Below are 21939 nucleotides of genomic sequence, written 5' to 3'. Positions count from 1 at the left end.
TCCTCTCCTAGTGGGTGGCTCATCAGAAGCCCTGGCTTCCTCCCCAGGGGAGGAACTTCTTCTCACAGATCCCCTAGCCACCCTGTGGTCACTGAAATCCCAACTCTCTCCCAGGGGCTGCAACCCAGACCCTGTAGATCTTGCCCTTGCCCCCAAATGCCTGGGGAAAAGTCTTCCTCCCTTGGGAGTCTGGGGATAAGCCCTTCGGGAGTGAGCAGGGACTATAGCAGGGTTCCTGAGTCAAGGGTTTATTGTTCAAGAGGTGATGAATCAGGCTGGGGAGGTGGAAGTGAGCACCGCCCCCCCAGGCCTTCCACAAACAAAACCCCACCCTCAAGAGGCTCAGTTTGGTGGGGGTTGCAGCACCAGCAACAGGGACTGCACTTGGAAGGGAGAAAAGGTGAGCTTCAGGCGGTCGTCCTGAAGGGGCAGGTGGCCAGCGGGGTCGCGCCGCTCCAGGAGGTCGCAGCTGGAGAACAGGAGGGGTCACGAGGTCCCCGCGAGGGCAGGACTCCCACCCCCACCCCACGCCCCCACTCACAGGACGGCCTCCTGAACCGGCAGCGACGTGTGCAGCCAGCAGTCGACGTGGCTGCCGTGGGCCTCGTACAGCCGGAGGACCAGCGTGCGGCCCTGGGGGCTGGTCTCCGCCTGCGGAGGGAGGCGGGCGGTGGGCGGGGCCGAGGGTGGGCCCAGCCGGGGACCCCGCCCCCGGCGCCACGCGGCCCCTTGCCTGTTTGACCGTCTCCAACACTACCGCAGGCGAGGACACCGAGAAGGCGCTCCAGGCGGCAGCGGGCGCCGGGCCCGGGGCAGGCAGCGCCAACAGGGGGAAGTTGAGGCTGTAGGCAGCGGGGATAACGCCAGCATCCTGGAATGAGCCTGGAGATGGGGGGCCGGGCGTGAGTGTGCTGGCGTTTTCTCACCGGCCGCTGCGAGAAACTGGCTCAGAGAAGGGCAGAGAAGCGCCCGGCAGCAGCCCTCACCCTTGTGCGGCATCAGCGCATAGGTGAACTCGTGGCGTCCCATGTCAGCGGTGGCGTCGGGGGCCTTGGGTGCCCGCAAGCTGGGGTGGGGAGGGTGGGTATGGGCCGGACTGGAGCTGCTTCAGCTAGGAAGACCTGCGCCCCCACACCAGCACCCCGGGCCTGGCGGGCACTCCACTCACAGTGAGAGGCTGAGGACGTTGCCTCGGACTGAGGCGCCATACTTGCAGTCATTGAGCAGGGCCAGCCCGAAGCCGTGCTCCGACAGATCCATCCAGCGGTGGGCCCACACCTGGAGGGCAGACCCCAGACTCACTTGGTGGCCCTGCCTCCTCGTGCTCCAGAGCTCCTGTCACTACCGTGAGGGTCAGCCCTGGAGACCACAGGATTGAATTCCAGCTCTCACTACGGGAGACCCTGGTCACACCACCCAACCTGTCCGGGCCTCAGTTCTTCCTCTGCGAAATGGGCCTAACAGAATTTACCCCACCAAATGCGCATGAGTGTCAAAACTAAACAAAGCATTTAGCAACAATGCCTAGCACAAAGTAGGAGCCAGCAAATCTTGATCAAGGTTTGCTGACCCTACACCACACAACCACGCCCTCCCCAGCCGGGCAGGATCCAAACCCCCACCCCACCCCATGTCAGACCTCAAATCGAGCCCAGTCCCAGGAGGTGTTGTGGTGGGTGGGCCGCTGCAGATGCCCGAACTGGACCTCATAGGTGGCCTGGGGGCTCCGCACACGGGCGGGGAACTCCACCTTCAGGAACTTGTGGGCCTCGTGCCAGTGCACCTGGAGTGGGAGGCCAGACGCACACAGGCCTGGGTGGCTCCCCCCTCACCAGCCACACTGGGGGAGGACGCCCACCACGCTGCCCTCTGCTACCTCGGTGTGGAAGCGGACGTAGGGGCAGCCAACATCCAGCACAACCTCCTGGCTGAGCCGACTGTTGGGGCTGATCTGCAGCAGGAACCAGGCACTGCCCCGCATGCCACCCTCGATGCCCACTGCCAAGGTCCCTGCCTGGCCCCGCACTGGCTTCCTGTGGGGCGGGGTGGCAGACCTGAGCCAGGGCAGGCTGATGGAGGGGGCCCACCACCGCCCGGGTCCTGCCCATGCCGTACCGTGTCTCCAAATGGTAGTCCATGACATCCCACGCATCCCAGTACAGGGGGACATCATCGAACAGCACAAACTGATTCCCCACAGTGCCCTCAGCAATGGCTTCCCTAGAAGGACACGGGGTTGGTGCTTTCGAACTTTATGACCTTGGTCTCTCCAGCTGCTTAAGGTGGGGTGGGGGCAGGGAGAGTAGGCCCAAAGGACAAGGGGATTCCTAGCCCAGTCTGCCCTGCTTCATGTGTGGGTTGCAGTCCAGACCCACTGAAGGGCTGCCGTGAGTAGTGCTGTGGCCAGGAGACAGAGGGAACAGGGTCTGGGGTCTACTTGTCAGGCACCGGAAGAGGGCAATAAGGAGTTGGCACCTGCCAGAGGCCACCAGCACCAGGGACGTCAGGCAGCCGGTTGGGTCCAGCCTCACCCGGATGATGCCGTTGTCCAGAGTCACAGAACCGTCAGTCTTGGTGGGAGGGGTCCTTGAAGCTGAGTCTGCAGGGGCTTCCCACAACCAACAGCACCCCCAGCCCAGCCCCACCTCACCACTTACTCCGGGCTGGGGAGCTCAGCATCCCCATGTTGTTAGGGAAGGCCCAGGACGGGCCCTGCCCACCAGGACGTGCCTACACTTACCTCTTGCACTACAAACACGGGCTGCTGGGGCGGCAGGGGCTGCAATGAGGTGGGGGCAGGAGCATAGCCCATGCTGGGCACTGTCACCAGGGCTGGGGATGAGGCATAGGTATCAGTGCAGCCTCCCTGCCCTTCTAGGAGCCTTGTTCAGGGGGGCAGGAGGAGGGGCAGATACTTCCACTACTATTCTCCAGCCTGGGGCACCCCAGGGCAGCGACCCCCAGGGCAGCGTCCCCAACTCTGGGTCGGGCCTCGGTCCCTCCTACTGCAGTGGCGGCTTTTCTCTCCAGCTCATACCTAGGCTGTGGGCCCCACCAGGCCTGGGCAGGGCCAACACTTCAGTGCGCTTCCAAGGCAGCGTGTTGACAATGAGGAGGCCCTCAGGACCTGGCTCCCCAGCACACAGGGCTGCGGCTGCAGCACTGAGCAGTGTGTTGCCATGGGCACGGATGTCTGAGGAGAGACTGGCTGGTCACGGGTGGGCAGTGGGTCTGGGACGACCCCTGAGTATCCCATAGGACACCCTCAGGGCTCGACCCTTGGCATCGGGGACAGCGGCAGGAATGTCATCAGCTTCACCTTCATAGTGGCACATGGCTTCCTCTGCCACCAGCTCGATGCAGCTGCCGGTCACCACATCATGGAACTGGTTCAGGAGCAGGAGCCTGCAGGAGCCAAGGACAGGGATGGGGAAGGCTGGGAAGGGTGGCCACAGAGGTGTCGGGGAGGAGGTCAGGTTGGTGGCAGGGGCCAGAAGCCAGGCTGACCTCCAGAGGTCCTGCAGCTGGGCTGCCGGGTACAGGAACTGGGCGCTGCGGGCCACAGCCAGGCTGCTGAGCAGCTCCACGTCATGCAGGATCCGCTCACACTCCCGGTTTCCCTTCTTGATCTGAACAGGGATGGGGGGGATCTGTCCCAGGACACCTTCCAAGCCCTCCCCTGCTCAGAACCTGAGGCTCCCCAGGGCCTTCCGGATAAAGCCTCTTGTGGCTGACCTGCCCCGCATGCCTTCATCCTCTCCCCTCAGCCCACACCCGCCCTTCTTCAGGGACACCCAGCCCTGTCTCTCCTCCAGGCCCCTGACCCACTCAGCTCCGGTACTTTTCTCCCCTCAGCACCTCCCTGGAACACAAACCTCTTCCCCCAGGTCTAGACTAGACTCTATCCCCCACTTCCTCCTCTAACCCTCTGCAGACCCTCCCCGCTGGGCTCAATGACCAGCTCCTGACCTGGGCATGGGTGGTGTAGGTGCCATTATGTAACTCCAGAAAGAGCTCCCCAACCCATGTGCACAGCTGCCCTGAGTCGGTCTCCAGTGCCGAGAAGAGTCTCCCCGGAGAAGATAGCTGCACCCTGAGGGGGACCACAGCCTGGGTCTCCCAGTCTTGGGGCTACTACGTGGCTCACCCTTCCTCCACGCCAGAGTGGACAAGAGATCCAGCCCCAACAGAAAGGAACCACCCCCAGAAAGTTCCCTGTCCACACAAAGCCAGTTCTGGACACGCCAGGAGAGTTCTCTCTCTGGTAGATTTAAGCTCCTTCCCACCATCAGCTTTTTCCCCAACCCTCCCCCAGGGTGGGAGCTGGGAAGGGCCAGTGGTCCGGGATTGGAGCAGGAAAAGGTCCAGTGGAGGAGTTGGACCCGATGTTTGAGCAGAAAGCAGGGCTGCGCAAGGGCAAAGTGAACAGTGAGGGCTGCCGGAGGGCCAGGTCCAACCTGGGCAGCCCATCTGTGTTGTGCAGCCGCTTCAAGCGGTCCACCATCGTCTGGGTGGGGCCACCACCCCCATCCCCAAAGCCGAAGAGGAAGGCACTGTGGTTGGTCCGCCCCTTGTCCCTGTTTTTGACCACGGTCTTCAGCACCTGGACAGGCGGGGATAGGTCAACATGGGTCAGCTGAGAACAGGACACCCAGCCCTCTCCGGCCTGCCACCCCCGCCCCGCCCCCCAACCTCAGCCACTAGGTGCCCCCTCACCTCCTCCACACTGCCCTGCATCCCATATGAGTCACCAGGTGGGAAGTGGGCCAGCACACGGGAGCCATCCAGCCCCTCCCAGAAAAAAGTATGGTGCTGCGGGTAGGGAGATAGGAGAGCGGCCAGAGTCAGGGCATTCCGGACCTGTCCTACCTTTGTGTAACCCTGGGGAGGCACGGCCTCTCTGGGTGGGGGTTGGGTGGTCTGTCCAGGACCCCTTAATGAGGGGGAGATGAACGTTCCATGTGGGGCCCCTGGCCCCCTGAGGTCTGCTCACCGGGAAGGAGTTCACCAAGTTCCAGCTCAGTTTTTGGGTCAGGAAGTGCCGGATGCCACAGCTGCGCATGATCTGGGGGAGCTGTGCCGAGTAGCCAAACGTGTCTGGCAGCCAGAACTGCGGGGAAGAGGGCCTCTGGGACAGGGGAACCAGGGCTCTTGGTGGAACAGCCCCAGCCTCAGCCTCTCAAGGTCAAGCTCCAACCCCATCTGCCCGCAGGTGCAGCAGCTCCCAGCCTACCTCAGAGCACATTTTCCCAAATTCCTGCAGGAAGAAGTTCTGGCCCTGTAGGAACTGCCTCACCATGGCCTCTCCACTGGGAAGGTTCCCATCCTGGCAGTGAGTGAAGACGGAGGTAGCCGGCGTCAGCATAGATGGGGAATAGGCAGGAGATCTGGCCACCCCCACCTCACGTGTAAGAGAAACCGCGGCTGACATAGGGGTTACAGCCAGTGCCCAGAGGGGTCCATCTCCTCCCATCAGGCCCAACTGTCTGCCTGCTGGAAGGGGAGGTATCCAGGGTGGAGTCACGAAGACAGCCCGCCACAGTACTTGAGGCCCTCCTCCCCCTTGGGGTCCCGGGCCTTGGGATTCTGTGGACTAGTAAGTGTTGCCACAGAGGGGGTACGAAGGGCATGCAGAAAGCCACCTACCGGCAAGGCCGAGTGGGGAAGGCTATTTTGACAGTGTGGCCTGAGGTGGAGGGGGTGCAGATGGTACTTACCATCTCCACCCAGGTGCCCCCCACAGGCACAAACTGCCCGCGGCAGGCGAACTCCTGGAGTCGGGCATGCAGGCCAGGGTAGTGGCTCTTTACCCACTCGAGCTGCTGCGCCTGTGGGCAGATGGGGCCTGAGCCGGTCAGAAGTGACCAGGACACCACCCAGGCCTGAGCGTCTGGAGCCAGTGGGCAGCTGAAGGTGGGGAAGAGTCCTCCTCCTCAGAAGCCCTCAGAACCTCACCCTTGGACCTACTGGGCTCCAGGTGCCCCCACACGGCTGTCCCTCTGACCTGGGAGCAGGCAAAGATGAATTCAGGGTTCTGCTCCATGAGCTGCACAGCTGTCACCCAGCTCCGGGCACATTTTCGCACAGTCTCCTTGAAGGGCCAAAGCCAGGCTGGACAGGAGGAGCGCAGAGGTGGAGGGAGAGCAGCAAGGTCCACAACTCCTCACAGATCTCCAGCCTCATCCCTGGCTCCCAGCACCAGACCAGGCCCAGCCTGGGCCTCCAGAGGGCTGTCCCCCTACCACCCCAGGCCCCTTTCCCTGCAAGGCCCTGTGGCACCCCTCCTGAGCTCTCAGTTCAAAACACACTGGCAAGGTGCAAGTAGGGGGTGGGGAAAGGAGGCTGTCAGCTTTATAGGTCAGAAAATGGAGGCCCCACACCCTGAAATAGCCTCACTCTGAGGCTGAGACCCCACCCCACCCCTGAAAGGATTCTATAAAAGGTGGCAGGGTGTTAACACATTGAGGGATATCCCAGAACAGGGGGGCACAGCGTTCCGAGATGGACCTGCTGGGACCAGCTATCCTGCATGAAGCCCTCCAGCCTCCTGGCCTCTAGGCCTCAGATCCTTCCTTACCAGCCCAGAACCCCACACTCCACTGCAAACCTTGGCACAGCAGAGAAAGCCCTTGTTCTGTGGTTCAGAAATGTTAGCTGCATCGGAATCAGTACCCTGGGGAGCTTGTAAAGATGTAGATTTCCCATAAGCCTCACAGATGCTGCAAACTCATCAAGTCCAAAGCTAGAAGCCTGCCCCTGCGCTTGAGCCCCTATCTTAATTACTTCTAGGCCAGTCCTGTCTGAGGACTTGGACACTCTTGTCAAACTTACTCATTCTCACTCAGTTCCAAGATCACCTCCTACAGGGAGCCTCTCTTGAGTTCTCCTGACCTTCCTCCGTTATGGCCCCATCTCTGTCTGCCTATTTTACAGTCACCAGTCTCTATAATCCTACCTCCCACTATCTGGCAGGGGGCCATATGGGGCATCAGATTTTGTCGAAAGAATAAACGAAGCGACACAGTCCAGGCCCCTGACCCCAATTTACAAATGGGGAAAACTGAGGTCCAATAGGGGTAAGAATTTGCTGGGGATGACACAGTGCTTCCAGGGCACATCCAGGGCTTCAAGGGCATTCCTGCTTCCCCCACCAACCTGGCCAGCTGCTGCCCTACCTGTATCAATGTGGCAGTGCCCCATGGCATGGATGGTATGTTGACTTTCTCCTCCACGTTGGCCGAAGAACCTGGAGGCCAGGGCCTGCGCCACTGGGAAGGTCTCAGGCTGGGCAGGGTCACACACGTTCACCATCTGGTTGGCTGTGTACAGGGCCTGGAAGCTGCGCTGGTTGTCCTCCCCAAGGCCCTGCAGCAGGGTTCTGTCCCTTAATCCCAGTCTCAACCAAGTTGAGTCTCCAGAATTAGGCCCTGGCTGACCTCTCAATGGCTCTCAGCAAAGCTCCTCCCTACCTCTGACCCTTTGCTCCTTCTGGTTTCCCCTGCTTAGCACTGTCTCCCTCCTCCCCTTTACATAGGGAAATCCTTTCAATACTCAAGCAGGCAGAAACACTCTCCCTAATCTGGATTCCCAGACTCCCAACTATCTGACACAAGAAATAACCTGCTCCTGGGGGCCAGGAAGGGCTCTAGAGTGACTAGGTGGGACAGGGGTGTCGATTACCTTGGCTATGCCCAGTAGCAGCTCTAGATCCACCAGGAGCCTGTGGACATCCCGGCGGAACACAGCCAGCTCAGCCCGGCTCACCTGGAACATCTTCTCTGGGTCAGGGGCTGCGATCATGCTTCCCTTCCCGGCCCCCAGGAGCCCATTGCAGGCTACTTCCACGTAGAGGGTCAGGCTACGAATGTGGACAGGCAACCTCAGGCCAAGGGACTAGCAGAAGATCCTGGGGGCTTGGGGAGCCAGAACCAAGGGAGCATCCATCTGGCCTCTCCCTGTTCGCCTCCAGGATCCACTACCCAGATCCCACAGTATCTGAGGTGTGTGGACAAGAAGGTCATGTTCTGCTGATGAGTCTCCTGCTTTGGGCAGGGACAATGAGTAGCCAAGTTCGGAACTGTGTGAATTTTGCTGCTGCTTAGCCTTTTGTTTCCATTTCCACAGCTGTCTTTACAATACACTCCCTTGGTCTCAGAACCCTCTTTGCCGATTAAAAACGTGTTTGGATCCTCCAGGTCCAATCCTTCAGAGCAAAGAGCCAGCAGCCAACATGGGGCAGGGCCGTTCTTTGGAATGGCACAGTAGTCTGTGTTGTGGTTCTACTTAGACTTCAGTGAACAAACACGACTTCCTTGGGGAAACCTTCCCTAATCCACCTCCCACCCCTCTCCTAAATCTGGAACAGCTTTCCCATATTGAGCTCCCAGTATTTGCATTCAGAGCCACCACTGGTTTTGTAATTTTGTAAGTATCTGTGAGTCCCCCTTGCTGTCAAGGACCAGATTACTCACTAACCCTGTCCTAGTATCTGGAAGCATCAGATACAGTGTTCAGTAAATATTAGAGGGGCACCTGGGTGGCTCAGTTAGTTAAGCATCCAACTCTTGATTTTGGCTCAGGTCATGATCTCATCATTCGTGAGTTCAAGCCCTGTGTCAGGCTCTGCTCTGACAGTACCCTGCTTGGGATTCTCTCTCCCTCTCTCTCTGCCCTTCCCTCATTAGACGCATATGTGTGCGCACACTCTCTCTCTCAAAATAAATGAACATATAAAAAAATAAAAAACATAAAATAAATAAAAATAGGGGCACCTGGGTGGCTCAGCCAGTTAAGCATCCAACTTTGGCTCAGGTCATGATCTCCCCGGTTCGTGGGTTAGAGCCCTGTGTCAGGCTCTGTGCTTATAGCTCAGAGCCTGGAGCCTGCTTGGGATTCTGTCTCCCTTTCTCTCTGCCCCTCCCCCACTCACCCTCAGTCTCTTTCTCTAAAAAATAAATAAAAATAAAACAATAAAAATAAATATTAGAAAATATAATAATATTATGTTGGAGTTTTTAATGGTGACATAAAATGCCCATGTTATAATATGGGACGGAAAAAATCAGAATGCAAAATATCAAAGAAATACAACCTTAACTAGTAAGAACTATGCCTGAATGAGTTCCTGTGGTGAAGGCTGAAATGTTAATAACGGTCATCTCTAGGTGATGGGATAATGGGAGTCATTTACTTCTTTGTGCTTTCCTGTATTTACCACAAGAAGGCAGATATTATCTTTCTAGGCAGGAAAAAAAATCCTATTCTTTAAAAACTGTGAGATTTGAGGATGCTTGTGTTGGATGGAGGTTGGCGTTTCTGGGTCACGCTGGACTTCAGCTCTTCCTCAACCACTGGTGGTCAACTAGAGCACAGGAACTCACTCACCTCCGGGGGTCTCCTTCTTCCAGCCTGTCAGTCAGGACATAGCTGGTCTTCTCCCCTTCTTTGGTCAAACCCTGATGGGGAATGAAGTGAGAGACAGGGCCTGAGGCTTTTGAACAGTTCAGGTGAAGTTTAAGCTGAGGGAGGCCAGGCCTCTCTGCCTAGTCCTCAGCCCTGGCTCCTCTCTCCCATGCAAGGCCAGGATTGACAAATTGGGGACCCCTGATAGCCAGTGCCCAACCCCTACAGAAGCTGGAGTGCCATGAGCACGAATGGCACCCGTTTACCAGCAGAAAAGCCCCTGGTCTTATGGGAAGGGTCCTGGGCAGGTATTAGGATGTCTGGGTATGGCTTCTGGTGGCCTCTGTACCACTGAATAAGTATCTGAAGGGGAACTCTATGAAGTCAGATGCAGGGTTGCCTCATTCCTTGCTAAATCCCCAGTGCTTAGTACAGGGCCTGGCCCAGAGAGGGCACTCAGGAGACATCTGCTGAGCCAATGGAAGGAGAGAGAGAGGGAGGGAGGGGTTTGCCATCTTTCCATACAAAAAGAACAAGAGTCCTAACCTGAGACAGGAAGTTAGTCTAATTGGAATGGAGGCTGAGCAAGTGAACTGACCGCTAGATCTCAGTTTCTTCATCTGTAAATGGGCATAAAGACCCACCACATAGGACTGTAAAGATTAAACCTGATATGGGTGGATGCATAAACAAGACAGTCAATAGTTATATCTGGGGAACTGGGAATGGTGTGGCAGGGAGAGAGCCATTACTTCAGGGGAAGAGGACTTGCATTTATACTTTATACCATCAAGAACCATTTTAAAGTCTCCCCTCGTAAGTATATGCTACATATAATAAAAACTAGGTTATGAAAAACTTAAAAGTGTTATGGTCTGCAAAGCCAACAGTCTTGGCACCTGGCACCTAGTAGAGGGTTAATAAATGGATCTGCTGTATTTATTATTATTGTACTTGATTAGCAACTATATTCAGCCCAGAATGGGAAGGTGGCCAGTCAGTGGCAGCTGTTGGTTTAGCACTAATTATGTTAGCACCTAAAACCATCCACTGAACTTCCCACTATGAGAGGGACCAATTACACTGGGGCCCAAGTGGCAACTTCCCCAATCCTGATATCCTGATACCACCCTGCAGGCAGAGCCACTAAGCTGTGGCTTCTTCACAGACAAGGGCTGAAATGGGGCCCTACCTACCCCTAGGGCAGGGCTCCTCACCTGGACAGGCTCTCCATCTCTCCACACCAGGCCTTCTCCATCACTTTCCCAGCGAAGGTGAACTTCCTGACCCACCCATGCCTCCGGAATGGTCAGCTCCACCCGAAACCAACAGGTCCACCATCTGCAAGACAGCCATTGAGATGGGCCTAGGGGGTCGAAGCCCTGTCCTTTTGCCACACTTCCTCGGATTAAGGGTCAACAGGGACTGGAGACTCTCCAAGCATCTGCAGCGTCACAAGGTAGTCAGCTTTGATCCACAAGAAAGGAGCAACAAGGTGTGCAGCAAGGTGAGGGGAAAAGGCAGAGAAGTCAGGGGTCTGTAATCCGTTCTAGAGTGCCTTTCCTAACGGGTAGGCTCTAGGTACTGGGAGGAGGGAGGGGCGGGGGATGAAAAGTCTCCCACGGAAACTGAGAGACCAGGGAGCTGTTTCCAGCAGAGGGCGCTGCTCCTCCCCAAGCGGCTGTCTAGGACCTAGGGCCGCAATGGAGGTGTGGCCCTTAGAGGGGGTGAGCGAGAGGGGTGGGACGCTGCCCGCTGGCCCCACCCTGCCCCCGGGCGTTACCCACGTGGGTCCAAAGCTGTAGCCGATCTGCGCGGGGCGGAACTCCTGCCGGACCGCCTCCTGGTACGGTAGCCTCTCGGGCGTCTGGAAGCTGGAGAGCGCGGCCACCGGGCAGCTGTCCCCGAAGAGCCTGGGCGGGAGGGACGGGTGGGCGCGGGCTCGAGGCCGCCCCTTGCCGCCCGTGGGCCAGTCGGCGGATGGGGACGCGCGTTCCCTTGACCTGTCGCCGAGAAGGCTGCCCCACAGCACAGCGTCTCCCGACCCCTCCTCCCGGGCCCTTGCCCAGTCGGCGGCGGGCACTTCATCCCTCGGCCCCGGTGGCCGCAGCTTGAGTTTCCCCCCGGAAGGGAAGGCTGAGGCGCGCGGCCGCGGCCGGCCGGCGCCCTGGGCGGGAGGAACCCCACCTGCCGTGGAGGTTACAGTCGGTAAAGTAGAGCGGCGACACGAATTTCTCCACCCGCTCCAGCGTAGTGCGCCAGTGCTTCAGGGCCGGCGCCGCCATCGTCGCGCGCCGACTCCTCTCCCCGGAAGGCCCCTGTCGTTGCCGGCGCGGCCCACGGTCGGGAACCAAAGGTTCCGGGGCCGAAGGGCGCCTTCCAGCCCCGGGCAGCTTTTCTTGGAACACTGGCGGCTCTCGGAAGTCCCGCTACACTGAATCTTGAACATGCAGCTGAAAGCCAAGAGCCGGCTTCCGAGGCTATCTCGTCTGAACTGGCAGGCCACTGGGCAAATCCCTTAATAAAACGGCGAGTTTGACGCCGCTTAGATTCTCCGAAAGAACCGAGACAGAGACCGGGGATTAGGCACGACGGGTGGGAGCCTCGGCTGTTGCAGACGCAGGTCACCAGGGCTTAGAAGCAGCGAGTGGGAACTGGCTAGTTCTCCACGCCTAGCCCGACTTCTGGCTCTGTCTTCGAAAACCTGTTGTCTGCTTAACGTGTGAAGAGCCAGGAGCCAGGGCTGGTGCTTTGACGCTAATTGGCAGACATCTGTTTAAATAGGGAGGGTTTTGTACCCCCAGTAACCTGAGCTTCCTCTCCTACATGTTTTGTGTATATAGCTGTCAGTTATCACCAGAAACCCTGGGAGTATTTTGATGTGAGATGGCAGATCAGTCATAGCATTCAAAATCCTAATTGAATAACGTATTTCACCACACAGGACTGGAGAGTTCAGAAAAGCCGATCCAAGAAACACCTCCAGTTTCATCCTTACCTTAGTAGCCCACTGGTATTTTTTTTTTTTTTTTCCTTCTAGAATTGCCAGGCAGTGCTTGTCTATAAAATCATTACTAAGAAAAATTACATACACACTAGCCCTGATATTTTTTAATGGAGATACTGACCAAGTTCACATTTCAAGTGTAGGTCACAGGGAAAAGTGACTAAGTGCAGAGTGCCAAACGTGATTTAAAATAAAGATAACTCACTGCTACAATACAGGCTGGGTTTAGAGCTTGGAGCACAATTTTCAGAAGGCAGGAGGGATAAAGATGGGGCTTGTGAAAACCCTGGGTGTAGGTGAGGCTCCCTCCTTTTTTGGTTGCACTGGTGGGTTGGGTTTTCTCCTGAACTGACCCTGAAACCCTATCCTGACCTGTAAGCACTGCAGGGACAGCAACAGCTAGGGCTACCCCTGGTCAGACCCCATCAATTTCCTCCACAATTCCAGGTTAACACAATCTTTCTTGAGTGAGCAGAGGGTGACAGGTGAGCTATTGCTGGAAAAAGCTGGAAGAGCCTTCCCCTCAGTCAATAATGTATGTGCCTCCAGGTCTGGCACTGGCCCAGCTTCATCCTAGAATCTGCTGCCACAAGGCTCTTTGACCACCCCCTACACTTCCGGGTTCAGAGTCTCCTGTTACCTCTGCAACAAAAAAGTCTAAAAGCAGAGAAATCTATACCATGTGTTTTTAAAGTTCAGAAGCCAAAAAATTTGTAGTTTGTGGTGGTGGTGGTTTTAATTAAGCAAACAAGTCCACACAAAACATGTTGGTTACTTTATAACTAAGACTAGGGTAATGGTTGATGGAGAAAAATCTATCAGACTACTGGGAGGGGTTCAGTATGTCTTTGTTCATAAACTCCAGGCTGAAGACAGAAAAATCCTAATCAGTTTATCTGGTTTGCTAGTCTAAATTTATGCAATTATATATATATAATATATAAAAGTCCATTTGCAGTTGCTAATAATGTAGCAAATTTTTTCTCTCCCAACCCTATTTAGGCCATACACCTTGTACATATTTCTTTTAAATACTGGTTTTGTGTTTAAGTTGTTCACCCCCATTTCCAATTAAGGATTTTATATATATATATATATATATATATATATATATATATATATATATATATATATATAAACACACACATACACACAGAGAAATGCAAATAGCTGGACAACTTGCCGAAATACAAAATATTTCCAAACAGTTGAAATAAGGGGAAAAACATGTACTAAAAGAATTAAGTATTCTATTTGAAAATTTTGGAATATTTTGATTTGGGACAAGTGCAATGAATCGCTATTTAAAGCAAATTCTTGTTTGTGCTGAGGATAAGGAACTGAAGCCCAAATCCCTACTCCACAATAGTTCTCTGGTGAGGACAAGGGACTTGGGTTGAGAGTTCATTCCTTAAGTAAGAACCAAGCTTTATTTATTTACAAAAAAAACAAAAAACAAAAAACCCAAGAAAGAAAAAAAGAAAGAAAAAGAAAAAAGAAAGAAAAAAAAAAGTTGGGGCAAGAGGGAAGACAAGTTTTACACAAAAGTACTACAACGGTAACTCCCTTTGGTAAAAAGTGTAATAAATGTCTTGTACATCTGTTCATAGGTACTAAATCTGAAGCCACATAGAACTATGGTACACAAGAAGCTAGAGCAGTTATGCTAGCACATCAAAGCATATTTCTTTTAATAAAAAATCGACAGTATGTACATTATTTACAAAAAAAAAAAAGAAAAACCAAGTTAAAATTTTGTGTGTGTGTGTGTGTGTGTGTGTGTGTGTGTGTGTGTGTCAGAGAGTAAAGCTGGTGGATGGCACTAGGGTAGACTAGTAAAGAAGCAGGTACAAAACAGTTCCACGGGAGCTAAAAAGGACGACGGATTTGAACTTGCTGAGCTTGAGAACCAGAGGAGAGAGTAAAGGGTGGGCAGCGAGGGATTCGTCAGGAAAAACCCACAAGATGATCAATCCCAAAGCCAAACTGCAGGTCCCAGATAAAATCTAACGGGTGATCTAGATGTGCTCGAGTGACCAGGAAAAAAAAAAAAAAAAAAAAAAAAATCAAATCCAGTTTTTTTTTCCTTTTGGGGGGAGGGGAGAGGAGCAGTGACCATCAGAGTTACAATCCATCTGAGCGGTGAGTCCTTCCCCAGTCTGTCAGTGCATGCCCATCCAGTCAAGGTGTGAACAGCATCTGGCTCCTTCATCGAAGGTCAGGCCCCAGGAGACTCCAGTCTTAGCTCTGCTGGTGTGTGCAAGCAAGCTGCATGTCTCTGTGCTTGCATGGATTTCCTTCCCCTCCAGAGCAGGGTGATACCCCAAACCCCTTGGGAAAAGTTCCAGCTCCGGCTTTGTAAGGTATCCACGTTCCTTATATGTAGCCCACTTGGTGCCAGGTTGCACCAGCCACACACTGATCAGGTGGCCATGTCCCAGAGAGGCCCAGTGAGGCTTGAAAGGCATCTTCCTTGTTTCTTCAGTGTGTGTGAGTGCAAGTGCTCCCCACACACACACCCCTCAAGTTATCTGCTCTGGCTTTGCAGTTATGGGGCTTTGAACACTGTGCCATATTTGACACGGTACTTGTTAATGCTCACAAAGTGCAGGGTCTCTGTGTCACAGGTGGTGGTACAGGGCACCAGGCCCTCCAGCCCCTCACCCATGAGCCACTTGCTGGTCTCTGCTGCCATTTCACGGGGCACATGCTCCTTGGTCCATTTATCTACCCAGGCCTGGAACCTCTGATGTAGCCGCTTGCTTACACGCTCATGGGACTGCAAAACAGAACAACGAAAAAAACCATGAACTAAGACAAACAAAACAAAACAAAAAACCTCTTCAAATACAAAGCCTAATTTTTTTCTAAAGTAGCAGAGGAAAAGGTGTGGGGTCAAGCCTTGATACCTCTGGTTAGTGAGGAGTCCCTGTTTAAAGAAGAAAATTGAAAGAGATTAAGAACATGGAGTATATAAAGAGTTGGAATCCATAAAGCCCCTAAAGAAATGCCAACATGGGGTCTGAGCAGAACTAGCTCAGCACTTCTCGTTTTTAGCATTCATCAGGATCAACTAGGGAACCTGATAAAAACACAGATTTCCTTGTTTCCATCAATCTGCATTAAAAAAAAAAAAAAAAAATACTGAGAGGGCACGTAAACAGGGGAGGGGTAGAGAGGGAAAGCGAGTATCCCAAACAAGCTCTGTGCTGTCAGTGCAGAGCCTGACACAGGGTTCGATCTCACGATCAAGAGTTAGACGCCTGGGGCGCCTGGATGGCTCAGTTGGTTAAGCGTCTGACTCTTGGTTTCAGCTTAGGTCATGATCTTGCAGTTTCGTGGGTTTGAGCTCCACATTGGGCTCTGTGCTGACAGTTGCAAAGCCTGCTTGGCATTCATTCTCATTCTCTCTCTCTCTCTCCCCTCCCTCCCTCCCTCTCTCTCTCCCTCTCTCTCTCTCTCTCTCTCTCTCCCCCTCTCTGTCCCTCCCCCCCCCACTTGCACTGTCTCTCTCTCAAACTTTTAAAAAGGAGGGGCGCCTGAGTGGCCCAGTCAGTTAAGCGTCCAAATTTGGCTTTGGTTAGGGTGTTATGGTTCACAAGTTTGAGCCCTGCATTGGGCTCTGGGATAGTTCAGAGCCTGAAGCCTGCTTCAGATTCTGTGTGTCCCTCTCTCTCTGTCCCTCCCCCACTTGTGCTCTCTCTCTCAAAAAGAAACAAAGATGCTTAACTGACTGAATCACCCAGGCGCTAGTTTTGAAACTAGCATCACAGGTGCTTCTAGCATACCCTGAATGAGACCCTATGAGTTGCAGCTGTTAGGTCACCCTGGCAGTGTGACCATCCACTTCTAAGTAAAACAGTGCAAAGGCAAAGGGCTTAAAACCCACTTTCTCTTCACAGTATTACCCCACCCTGCCCAGCAGAACATGAGGACACAGCAGATCTTCAGGGGAGGTTTATGCTTTCACCTACCCATCTAGTAAATATTTATTGGGGCCTATGTGCAAGGCAGAGTAGGGGATACAAAGATGAATTAGGTGTTACTTAGCTCCCCAAATAATCTGGCATCAAACATACAACACACAGCATCATGAGAGAAGTCCATTAAAACACCCATCCAACATTCTCCTGCTTGAACTGTAGTCCTTTCCAAAAAAAATTTTTTTTTAACATTTATCTTTGAGAGACAGAGAGTGACAGGACACAAGCAGGGGAGGGGCAGAGAGAGAGGGAGAGACAGAATCCGAAGCAGGCTCTAGGCTCTGAGCTGTCAGCACAGGGCCTGACTCAGGGGCAAACCCACGAACCATGACATCATGACCTGAGCTGAAGTTGGATGCTTAACCGACTGAGCCACCCAGGCGCCCCTGTAGTCCTTTCAAACATAACCAGTTCAGGGGCGCTTGGGTGGCTCAGTCGGTTAAGCATCAGACTCTTGGTTTCAGCTCAAGTCATGGTCTTGGTGGTTAGTGAGACAGAGCCCCACGTTGGGGTTGACAGCACGGACCCTGCTTGGGATTCTCTCTCTCCCTCTCTCTCTCTGTCCCTCCCCTGCTCTCTCTTTCAAAATAAATAAATAAACATTAAAAAAAAAAAAAACAAAAACAGTTCAAAACACAGTGCCTTATATGCCCCCTAACCCACCTCTGTATTAACAGATTGTATCCCTAAACTTCTGATTTACTCAAGCAAAAACAAAAACCAAGAAAACAAAAACCTCCAGGCATCATCCTTGATGTTCTCTTTTCTCTTACCTTCTCACATCCGATCATGACCACATCCTGACAATTACATCTCCAAACTGATCTAATTCTTACAATTCCACTGCCACCCTGATAGCCCAGGTCACCATCACATCTCATTTGGACAAGAGCAGTCTTTCAAGAGTCTCTGCCTTTCCAGCGTCATGCCCCAAGTCACCCCACTGTCCTCACAGCAGTTCGAGCCATCTTTGTCAACAATGTCCCAATGTACCACAAACAAAATCCCAACCATGGTCTATGAGACTAGCAATGATGTCTTCCCCCACCCTTCGACCTCAAACATGCCACTCTCCCTATGGCTCAAGGCACACTGATGCTTCTAGCTTCTCAAACATGCCGAGTCCTTTCCTCCCTTCCAGCGTTGCATTTGCCTGTTTCCTTTGCCTGGAAAGTACCAACCTCTGACTCTTCCCCAGGCTGGATCCTTGTCATTGTTCAGGCCTGAAGCGTTTCCTCTTTAGAGAGGTCTCCCCCAATAAAAACAGGGCCTGTGTGCTAGTTACCCATGATCACTTCACCCAGTTTCTTTCTCTCATAGTGCATATATGCCCTACTCCTTGGTTGTGTCCCAGGGCCTAGCACAATACCCGGTATATAACTGCATCAGGAAGCTTCACAATTGAGACAGCATGTGAAAACGGATAGAATTCAAATAAGCAATACCACTTGAAATATAAATGCTGGGAGTAGCTTCATTTCACTGAGGTGCCACCAGCTGTTATGGGGTGAACTGTGTTCCCTGCAAGTCACTGTGTTAAAGTCTTCACCCCAGTACCTGAGAATGTGACCTGAGAAATAAGGTTGTTGCAGATGTAATTAGTTAGGATAGGTCACACTATAGCAGGGTGAACCCATAGTCCAGTATGACTGGCGCCCTTTAAAAAGGGTAAATTGGGTTCGTGGGTTAGAGCCCCGCGTCGGGCTCTGTGCTGACAGCTCAGAGCCAGGAGCCTGCTTCAGATTCTGTGTCTCCCTCTCTCTCTGCCCCTTCCCCACTCATGCTGTATCTCTCAAAAATGAATGAATGTTAACAAAAAAAAATTTTTTTTTTTAAGGGTAAATTGGAGGCACCAGGGTGGCTCAGTCAGTTGAGTGTCTGACTCGATTTCTGCTCAGGTCACAATCCCAGAGTTGCGGGATCAAGCCTGACGTCCATGCTCAGCGTGGAGCCTACTTGGGATTCTCCCACCCTCTTTTCTCTCTCTGCCCCTCTCCCCAGCTTGCACTCTAAACATAAAAATTTAAGTAAGTAAGTAAGTAAATAAATAAATAAATAAATAAATAGGGTAAATTGGACACAGGCACATAGGAAAAATACCATGTGAAGATGAAGGCAGAGACCTGAAAGCCAGGAAGGCCAAAGACTGCCAGCAAAACACCAGGGGCTAGGAGAGGAGGCAGGGAGCAGATTCTCCTTCACAGCCCTGGTTCAGAGCAACTCTGCCAAACGCTTCAATTTTTGACTTCTAGCCTCCAGAACTGTAGGACAAAAAATTTCTGTTGTTTAAGGCACAGTCTGTGGTTCTTTGTTTGGACTTTTTTTTTTAAGTTTATTTATTTACTTTTAAGAGAGCAAGCAAGTCAGCAAGTGGGGGTGGGGGGGTGGGGCAGAGAGAGAAGGAAAGAGAGAATCACAAGCAGGGTCTGTGCTGTCAGCATAGAGTCCAAAGTGGAGCTAGACCTCAGGAACTGTGAGAATATGACTTGAGCCAATTACCAAGAGTTAGACACTTAACTGGCTGAGCTACCCAGGTGCCCCCTGACATCTTTAATAGACTAATACACCTGCTTACTCCACAATTCTCAAATCTGCGAGGTGGTTTTCATAAAGGGAGAGAAGCAATCAGAAGCCTCTGGGGTAGGTCTGGGCCTGGCTGGGGAAGGAGGGGTGTGGAGAAATTCAGTAACTCGTTCTTACCTGATGAGCCCGGAGCAAGGCAGTTCTCCGATACATGTAGTCCTCTGACTTGATCACATACACCATCTTGTAGGAATTCAACTTGAATCTACACTCCAGTTTATCCAGGCTATCCACATTCTCCATGGTCTTCTTGCTGTTTCCTTCCTTCCCTTCCTTTTCCTGCTGTTCTCGACCACGCTGACATTTCCGGATCCGCCTCAGATTCCTACAATGCAGAGAAGCCATGCCGGATGAGAGCTCATCCAGACGCAGATTCCCAGAAGTCCCCTCAGAGGGGTTTTCCTTATCATATATATGTCTTCATAGCACTTACCAGGATTTTACATATAACGCCCAATGGTTTCATTGTAAAAAAAAAAAAAAAAAAAAAAGTTCAAATGCAGAGATACATAGAATAAAAACTAGGAATCTGTAACCATCTCCTACCCCTGATTTTCCAAATCCCACGTGCCTTGGTAGAGATAGCCACGGATAGCAGTTTTTGATTTAAAAACTTCTAGGTCTCTCTGAATCAGTAACATATGTAATCACTTGCTATAGTTCTGTTTTGGGATTTGTTTTTTAAGACAAAACATGATCATACTATAAATATTATTCTCAACTTTTCACTTAATGTTAAGATATCGTCAATTCATCACACAAAGATTTGTCACATTTTCTTGAACTGCTGCAGAGAACATGCCTTAACCATTCCTTAACAAAAATCAATTAGGGCTCCTCACCTGAACCACAGACCAAAGAAAATTATTTGAATGCCTATTTTTTCAATTCCCCCAAAGAGAGTACTTAATTCCTGCTACTCTACACGCATAGTTAAGAAGACAATTCATATCAGTGGATGTCTTGGCAGGTATTTAGTGCTGAATCCTCTCCGCCAGTAAGCAGAAAGACTATCAGCTAGACAATTCTATTGTTTCCAATACTATGCTATGAAAAACACTGCTTCAGTGAGTATCTTTGTATACATGTATTTCTGCAGGATGGCAGTTCTTTGGTCCAAGGACCTCTGCGGGTTCCAAGACACTTTTTAGGAGGTCTAGGAGATCAAAACTATTTTCATAATAATACTAAAATGTACTAACACGGAAACATGTATAAAAAAACCTTTTTTTTCCTAGGGCACGTGGGTGGCTCAGTCATTTAAGTGTCCAACTTTTGATTTCGGCTCGGGTTGTGATCTCACAGGTGTGAGATGGAGCCCCGCTTTGGGCTCCACCCTTGGCATGGAGCCTGCTTAAGATTCTCTCTATCCCTCTCCCTCTCTCAAAAAAATGAAACTTTTTTTTTTCCTGTGTTAACATTTGCACTGGCAGTGCAAAAGGTAATGGTGAATAAAAATGCTGGTGGCACCAAACTGTCTTTAGGAATCTTTGTGTTCTCGCTGGCCATGCTCTGGCAGTTGAAAGATTCCCATCTTTTTCATACGCTGTGCAATAAAATGGGAACTACACATAAAGCACCCTAGTGTGCCAAAACACAATGGGATTCTTACAGAAAAGCACTTGAGCACTGCTTGAGTCGCAAATGGATCACTATTTTTACCTGAAAGAACAATGGGCTAGCCAGCCTGGAGTATCTGGTAGCTATTTTCTCAAAAAATGTACAATGAGGTCTGGCACTTCCAAGAAAACAACTGAAAATGTTTGCTGCCAATGAGAAGGTTTAACCTTTCAAGTAAAACTTTAAAATTTGGTAAACTAGCATTGGCCACCACAAGCTGACAGCTTCCTACTACTTACAAATGTGTTTGATGAGGTCAAGGGTGATATTAATAAACATGAGGTTTTTATGGGGGGAGGAGGAGATGGTAAAATGAACATGTGTCAACATCTGGTAGGTCTGCATAACTTAGTGAATTAATATTTTCCAAATAACCAACCGCATGAACTTACAAAAAATCATGCATGAAAAAAGATTCATTCAAAGTACAAGGTAAACCCACAGATTCTGACCTAACTGTATGAAAAACTCATTGATATTTTCACTGATACTGCAACTAACCTTTAAGAAACTACCACTTGGAAGAGTTTTGATGTCATGTCAAAGAATATCCACAATTACCTGAAAGCATATGAAAATACTTTTTTCCAGCTACATATCTGAGTAAGGCCACATTTTCTTCACATATTTCAACCTAACAACATAGTGCAACAGATTGAATATAAAAGCAGAGATGAGAAACCAGCTGTTTTTTTATTAAATCTGACATGAAACAGATTTGGAAAAATGGAAAGCAATGCCACTATTTGTACTAATTTTTGTTTTAAAATCGCTTTTCATTAAAATATATTTTTTTTAATTTTTAAAAATTATTTATTTCTGAGAGAGAACAAATTCTTTTTTTTTTTTTTTTTTAATTTTTTTTTTTTCAACGTTTATTTATTTTTGGGACAGAGAGAGACAGAGCATGAACGGGGGAGGGGCAGAGAGAGAGGGAGACACAGAATCGGAAACAGGCTCCAGGCTCTGAGCCATCAGCCCAGAGCCCGACGCGGGGCTCGAACTCACGGACCGCGAGATCGTGACCTGGCTGAAGTTGGACGCTTAACCGACTGCGCCACCCAGGCGCCCCGAGAACAAATTCTTTATTTCAGCTCGTGCACGAGCTGGGGAGGGGCAGAGAGAGAGAGAGAGAGAGAGGGAGACACAGAATCTGAAGCAGGCTCCAGGTTCTGAGCTGTCAGCACAGAGCCCGACACTGGGCTTAAACCCACAAACTGTGAGATCATGACCTGAGCCTAAGTTGGACATTCAACCGACTGAGCCACCCAGGTGCCCCATCATTAAAATGTTATTTATGATAATATATAATGGATTTAATATTTTTTAAATAACATTTTAAAT

The 21939-nt window shown here is 51.4% G+C and overlaps 2 protein-coding genes across 6 annotated transcripts in view; both read right to left on the bottom strand.

The window, feature by feature from the left end:
* Positions 1-232: 232 nt before the first annotated feature.
* On the bottom strand, positions 233-11858 carry MAN2C1 (mannosidase alpha class 2C member 1). Of its 2 annotated transcripts, XM_045449032.1 has the most exons (26): positions 11590-11826; positions 11190-11315; positions 10620-10743; positions 9385-9455; positions 7681-7858; positions 7176-7365; positions 6005-6111; positions 5718-5828; positions 5234-5326; positions 4994-5110; positions 4717-4812; positions 4458-4603; positions 3970-4093; positions 3508-3629; positions 3320-3405; positions 3038-3193; positions 2741-2832; positions 2476-2570; positions 2116-2220; positions 1877-2033; positions 1640-1783; positions 1169-1278; positions 987-1066; positions 734-882; positions 542-651; positions 233-469 (listed from the first exon to the last, which is right to left on the bottom strand). In XM_045449032.1, the coding sequence occupies exons 1-26, from the start codon at positions 11685-11687 to the stop codon at positions 343-345; spliced, it is 3114 nt and encodes a 1037-aa protein (XP_045304988.1). In that variant the 5' UTR covers positions 11688-11826; the 3' UTR covers positions 233-342. The 2 variants fall into 2 exon arrangements, with proteins under 2 accessions (XP_045304988.1, XP_045304989.1); XM_045449033.1 differs by lacking the exon at positions 987-1066 and having other exon boundaries at positions 542-882; positions 11590-11858.
* Positions 11859-13639: 1781 nt separating this feature from the next.
* Positions 13640-21939, bottom strand: part of SIN3A (SIN3 transcription regulator family member A) — a 74574-nt gene continuing 66274 nt past the window's right edge. For all 4 annotated transcript variants that reach the window (XM_045449028.1, XM_045449029.1, XM_045449027.1 and 1 more), the window contains 2 exons: positions 19093-19300; positions 13640-15188 (listed from right to left, as the gene is read on the bottom strand). In XM_045449028.1, the coding sequence (XP_045304984.1) occupies positions 14958-15188; positions 19093-19300 (439 nt within the window). In that variant the 3' untranslated portion in view covers positions 13640-14957. The remainder of the gene's footprint in view (positions 15189-19092; positions 19301-21939) is intronic.

Source organism: Leopardus geoffroyi, chromosome B3 (genome assembly GCF_018350155.1).
Source record: "Leopardus geoffroyi isolate Oge1 chromosome B3, O.geoffroyi_Oge1_pat1.0, whole genome shotgun sequence".
Classification (NCBI taxonomy): domain Eukaryota; kingdom Metazoa; phylum Chordata; class Mammalia; order Carnivora; family Felidae; genus Leopardus; species Leopardus geoffroyi.
This window is presented reverse-complemented; position numbering and strand designations above follow the sequence as displayed.

Coding starts and splice junctions, on each gene's coding strand:
- MAN2C1 (XM_045449032.1), bottom strand. CDS start 11,687: ATGGCGGCGCCGGCCCTGAAGCACTGGCGCACTACGCTGGAGCGGGTG. Junction 10,744..11,189: donor GGCTACAGCTTTGGACCCAC/GTGGGTAACGCC, acceptor GCTGTCTTGCAG/ATGGTGGACCTGTTGGTTTC. Junction 3,194..3,319: donor AGCCATGTGCCACTATGAAG/GTGAAGCTGATG, acceptor GTCTCTCCTCAG/ACATCCGTGCCCATGGCAAC.